At 52.8% G+C, this 6,045-nt stretch overlaps 1 protein-coding gene across 1 annotated transcript; it reads right to left on the bottom strand.

The window, feature by feature from the left end:
* Window positions 1-448: 448 nt before the first annotated feature.
* Window positions 449-1,774, bottom strand: LOC100902008 (trypsin-1-like). Its single transcript, XM_003739748.1, has one exon. The coding sequence runs from the start codon at window positions 1,772-1,774 to the stop codon at window positions 449-451; it is 1,326 nt and encodes a 441-aa protein (XP_003739796.1).
* Window positions 1,775-6,045: the final 4,271 nt, after the last annotated feature.

Genomic DNA, 6,045 nt, shown 5'->3' with positions numbered 1-6,045 from the left:
AACAATAGTCCGCTTGGGAGCCTGCGGGGCAGGAGAGAAGTTCCTATCGTTTCCAAGTTCTCCTTCACCGTGCTTTCTGTCGCGAATTGTGTAGCTCCCGACTCGTCTTTGGCTGCTGGCATAATAATCATCATCATCGTCGTGGTTGTCGTCAATTTCCCTTGTCGTTCCTCGACGAAGTTTGCCCCTCCGTCTCGTTTGCTCTTCAGCTCATTTGTCTCTCTCGGTTTTCTTCTGCATGTGACTAGCATGTCGCAACAACACAGGCAACACTACAGCCCCACGGAAACCAACATCAGAGCTCAAGGTGATGCCTCTTTGAAAAATCGTACGACAACGATTTCTGTTTTCTGGCGAATTATAATATCTCGGATGGAAGCTGTGCGGCCGCTTCCTCTGAAATAAGTCATGCCCTCGTTCGGGATGTCACTGCCGAACGTTCAGGTTCCTAGAGGTTCGCGAGTATCCAATCCACCGACACTGAGACTTGGTGATATATTCCGGGCTGATGAGACTGCGCACATCCGAAACCGGCCGAGGTTATTCCCACGATAGTCCATCGACCGTTCAGGAATAAAGTCATCGGGCCTCCTGAATCGCCTACGCATGCATCGCGTTTCCCCTCCTTGTAGCCGGCGCACATCATTTCTGGGAAGATCTTGATGTGGATGCCGCGGAGCTGATGCCACTTCTCACATTCCTGTCGCGTAATGATGGGCACTTGCACTTTTTGAAGAACTCGCGTTCCGTAACGGTTGTTCAGCGACGCATCGGTTTTCCCCCACCCGGTGACAGTCGCTCGCCAACCTTCGAATGTCCATCCGCGCGGCGGCAAACAAACGGGCAAAATGTTCTCTTGATACTGAACATGCTGATCCAATCGGAGCAGCGCGACATCGAAGCGGTCCGGTTGCGAGGCAGAAAACGCGAAATTCGGATGGATCTTCTTCTCGACGATCCGGTACGTTCGGGCGGACGAGCTCCGCGCGTACCGAGTCGACTGGATGTCGAACGCACCGAGCACGACGGTGATTCGACGCAGCGGGTTGAGATGAACGCAATGCGCCGCCGTGAGTACGTAATTATGACTGACCAATGCCCCTCCGCATTGCTGGCGTCCGATCTTTATGTGAGCTTGCCAAGGAAATTCGCCAAAGTTCGCGTCGTCCCCGCCAATAATTCTTCTTTGTAGTTTTTTGTGATTGCTTGTCTGGCCGCAAACAGCGTTATCGTCGAAGCCGCTTTCAATGGCTTTTTCAGTTTCAATACCGGGAGCTCCGAAACTAACTGGTAGCGCATTAGCCGAGCCGAGCACGGAGCCAAGGTCGAAATTGGGTGAACTGCGAGTCATTACCGGCTTGTAGCAGCACGCGTAGAATATCGAACCGCCGCAACGACGGGTAGTCTGTCCTCCCGAAATATAGCAATGCAGTACAGACATGCATTCCCCATCTGTGCGTGCGCAGGCAGCCGCCGAAGATCTTCCGACATCTTCCCCACCGTACTGTCGGCGTTGCAGCACGGATCTGGCCCGCCGAAACGTCGGATTTTCGTAGCTGAGATTTCCGGCTATCGAATGCGACGGCGACGTTAACAGCGACGACGGTGCGTAGATGTTACCCGTTAGCATTTCGAACGGTGCATGAGCAACGGCACCTGCTGCGAGTTTCGAGCCCCCGACCGCTGCGGGTCCGAGATGACTGTTGGCAAAGAAGAAGAGGATGACTAGGACGCGGGTGTCGGGAATTAGCCAACAGCGACTGGAACTTTTCATCGCGTATCGTTGTAGGAGTAACAGTATTTTCCCACGAACGCACGCACTTGTTATCACATCAGGCTGGAATTCGCCACAGCTGTCTCATCGAACTCGATTTTCAGCAGTTCCAGCACCGGCTGACGCGGTGGCGGCGGCGGCGGCGATTATTACGAAAGAAGAGGTGAAAACGGAAGTTGTAGGACAGCACCAACAAGCAAAACTACCACTATTCTCACTCGTATGACCACAACCGTAAGAAGCGCTCGAAGAATCAGCTGCCGAAGGAGCACAGTGACGGTGATCGAGGCGGCGGCGGCGGAGACGACAACGACGACACGCACGGCGACAACATAAACGCTCGATCGCTCGATGGGGAAAATCCGCCAGTTTGTCGAACACGGTAAATTTTCAACGACGATTCAAAAACGATCACACACGCACAGAACACGCCTATGGTCCACCCCGTCAACGTCTGACCGAGTCGGGATCGCGCACCGAATTCACATGGGAAAGTATCTCGAATACTCCCGTAGACCCGCTCGGCAATCCATGCCTTATCAAGTGCACAACGACGTTTGCAGCCTTCGCTCGTCGCCCTCAACAAGCGGGGTTCTTATACTGCCGTAAGTGACGGTGGTGGTGGTGTGAGTCCCGTCGTCCGATCCCACCAACTGGTGGCTGTGAGCTTTGCCGCCCAGCAGCGCGTCTCACCGCGAGGGGTGAGGGCTTGCAGATAGCGCGAAACCGCTTCTTCGTCAGCTTCTTTCTCGCTTGTTTGATTTTCCTGACGCCCTGCTAGATCCACTGTCTGTCTAGAAGACTACCAGGACCTAGTTGGGCCCTAGTCGCTTCTTCATCAGGCTGCCTGTCTGCTCGCCTGTCAGTCCGTTTGTCCATCGATCCTTTCCTCAAGCCTCTTTCCGATCGTCGCCTGACGAGTGTTCAGCTGCATCGACAGACTTCATCGTTCAGACGCTAGTTACGAAATTAAGAGAAAAGAGAAACAGCCGAGTCATGATGCAGGCGCCGCTCTGTCACCTTCGACCAGCTCGCCACCGCCGAACGCTCAAGAACGAATCCGTCGATTGAAATGAATAAAAATAATATTGAATAAAAACTGCGGCGAGCCCACCGACTATCTGGCCGCCAATTGAGCAGAAACAGTGATTGGCGAGAGACTGCACGCCGTAGTTTTGGCTACTACCACAGCGAATCAGTACGGACGGAACGATACTCGATCGGTCTCACGACGAATTCGGTTTATTTGGACATTGAAGTGGCTGGCTGCAACTGCGGATCGGAATCAATCTGCGCGGTCGCATTCGATGGAAAGCGATCGCACCAGAATAAACACTGCCGACCTCCTGTTTCTGTGAGTCGGAAGCGAATCCATGGTCGGTCGAGGTTCCCCCTCACAAGAAATCTTTATCGTCACACTGTGAAGAGCAGAGGAAATATATTCCGACACGAGAAGCTCTAGAAGTCACAAGTCAGAAATCATCCAGAATGCGGGTGGAGGTCGCGCGCGAGAGCGACGCGTGGCTGACTGGGTCGCACTCGGTGAAAGAGCGAGCCGCAGCCACCGCAAATCAAACATTAGCTCTCCGGATCGACATGAAAGTGAGCTTCCGACAAGTTCATTCAGCCCGTCGGATCATCTGGGAGGTTCCGGCTCTCATTCGTCCGGAACTGCTCGATTCCGTGCGGCCTACGGTCGTGCTCAGATGCTGCTCTCCCGTCCGGTGGACTCATCTGATTCCAATTCCTGTCGACTAGGCTTGCGTCAACGCGCACGGATCGGGAATATCCCGTTACTTCCCCGAATCGATTCTGCTTCTTTCGAGAAGAGGGTTGTATCCGCTTGTCCTTGAGAGGCGCCGCGCTGTTTCATGACGACTCCGGAATGCTGGGAAAGTCCATCCCATTTGATAGGGCAGGCTCCGAACCAATTCTACGGGAGATTCGATCCACCTAAAACGCTCTTTGGGAGTGCGGGCATTGTCATGCAGATGTGACTCATTCTCAGTCTGGCGTGATTTCGAGCGGTACTCATGGGCGGTCGGTTCCGGCTACGGGTGAGGTCTCATTTTTTCCACGTACACATCTTCACTAATCGACTCACAAACAAAAGTCTCTGCACTGCGTCAATATGAGTTTCCCCCAGCGTCCTCGAGTTCGCCAGGAGTACCTCAATGCAACGCGATCGGGAGAAACGAAGGAGTAGCAATTTTCTGCGACCCGTTCTGTAGGAGCTCCCAGAGGTGCGTAGGGGACGGGCTGACCGAGAGTTCGAATAAACCATTAGTTGTACAGGTGATCGTGATCCCAACGCCGAATCGACATCGAGGCTCCGTGAAGACAGCCGAGATTTGAAAATCCGTGACTCCTCGTGACTTCACGGGAGGCTCCGTCCACGGACGGTACAGCGTCCTTCCGAACCGATTTGGGAATATTCTGCAAGTTCAGTCCCCTCGGATGCAAACACGAAGTGAATAACCTCGGGGGCTCCCTTTAAGCAACTCGAACGAGATCCTCCCGTATCCTTAAGACCACCCCGTTTAATTGTCGGAACCGCAAACGATCAATCAGCTCCGGAAAGCCCGTCGCGAGCCAGCCGCTTCCGGGATAATCGTCCGCGGAGCGACTTCTCAACAAACGCGAGAACTCAATGAGCGGCGAGAGGGTTTGGAGTCTACTGATCGGAGCCATATCCATCGCGCGTCGCTCATATGAGTGAGCGGTGAGCGCACCGAGGTGAGAGTCAAGGCGCAGTAGATCAGGACGACGCTGTCTTCCGCGCCCTCCGAGTCCTCACCGGCCGAATCATCGGGTTTCATAATGACAAACACACTCGGGAGATCCTTACGGTGAATGAAATAAGTGGTCAACTGGGCTTTCCGGGTTTCATTGTTCCCGAGGAGAATCAAGAAATTTCCCATGATATCCATTGTGGCGTCGCTTCGTACATACGCGGGCGTTCGCAGGTGAACATCCCGGGCGGGGCAAACTGCGAAGCGCGCTTCGCCAGACGATGTTTGAAGAGCGGCAATTCCACATCGGTTCCGTTGGTCGGGCCGGGAGTTGTCGGAACGAGGCAGGGGGAAGTGACTGCCATTGTTTCAATCAATGGATCGACCAGCCGCTTCCGATTGGTATCCCACAGTACGAGTTTTTGCACGGTCAATGTGGAAGTGCCTCCCCAGTTCCCCCGTAACAGCCAAACGACTCGTGAGAATTACTCGCTGTCGTTCGGTCCACGTTCTAGAAAGATTTGCAAACCGTTAAGCGATTTCTAATTCGAAAATAGAAGCAGTGTATTTCGAAAGCCGCGTCCAATTTATTTGACGGCTATTTAGGATTCGGACAAAAACATTTCCAGTGCATTCCTAACTTTAGCTTACTTAGTTCTCATGTCAGGGCTGCTAATGAAGTGATCGCCGAACACTCGACTTCCTTGAAAACTGCTGCTCCCACTCGATCGGTTCGTTGTTCCTATGACCAGTTCCGCTCTGTTTCTAAATTAATGTCCGCTTCGAAAGCTTCGTCCGGCTGCATCCGATTTTCTGTTCCTCTTTTGGAGTCGATGGTGACTTGCGGGAACATTCTGACGTAGCCGATGAAATTTCTATCACTTCTATGCATTGTTAGACAAGACGTGATGCTGTTCTGTCCTCTGTGATCCGAAAGCGGCAAGATGTGTGGCCGTCGCCGTAATCGCCTAAACAACAGCAAGGCGCATTCGAACAAGGGACTCTTTCGATTTATTCGACCGGTATCGACACCGTGGTGTGGGAGTAAGCTCGTACTCGCTCGGAAATAGTGGCTCGTGGCGAAAATGGGAAACTGCGGACAGGGCTTCAGCCGCATGCAGGAATGTTGTCCAATCGACAGCAGAGCTCGGTAATTTTTCATGAATCGAAGACTGAATCGTACAAGAAATTCCGGAAATGTGTCACGTTTTTCTCGCCCCAAAAATGCTACCTCTATCTGTTCGATCTCGCTGTCCCCTCGTCCGCCCGCTTTCTTATCCATGCGCCCCGGGACCTATCGTCCGCGTCCTCATCCATTTGCTGCGGAATCGATTCTGGGAAAATGAAGGTTTGCATAGAAATTCTGTTTATTCAACGATCCATACCGTGATAGGGCAAAGCATATGACGCTCAATATAAACCTTTCGACACTGAGGTCAGTGGAGCCTTATCTATAGTCCACCGATTCCCATTGTGCTCCACCTTCCATTAGATCTGCTTGTGTAAAAAGGCTTCAATAATGAAGTTGCTTCTTGACTG

Source organism: Galendromus occidentalis, unplaced genomic scaffold, assembly GCF_000255335.2.
Source record: "Galendromus occidentalis unplaced genomic scaffold, Mocc_1.1 scf7180000076583, whole genome shotgun sequence".
In the NCBI taxonomy this organism is placed as follows: domain Eukaryota; kingdom Metazoa; phylum Arthropoda; class Arachnida; order Mesostigmata; family Phytoseiidae; genus Galendromus; species Galendromus occidentalis.
Note: the sequence above shows the minus strand (reverse complement) of the source record. Positions and strands in the feature narration are given on the sequence as shown.

Bases quoted from the DNA above. Each gene is read 5' to 3' on its own strand.
- LOC100902008 (XM_003739748.1), bottom strand. From the start codon at position 1,774: ATGAAAAGTTCCAGTCGCTGTTGGCTAATTCCCGACACCCGCGTCCTA.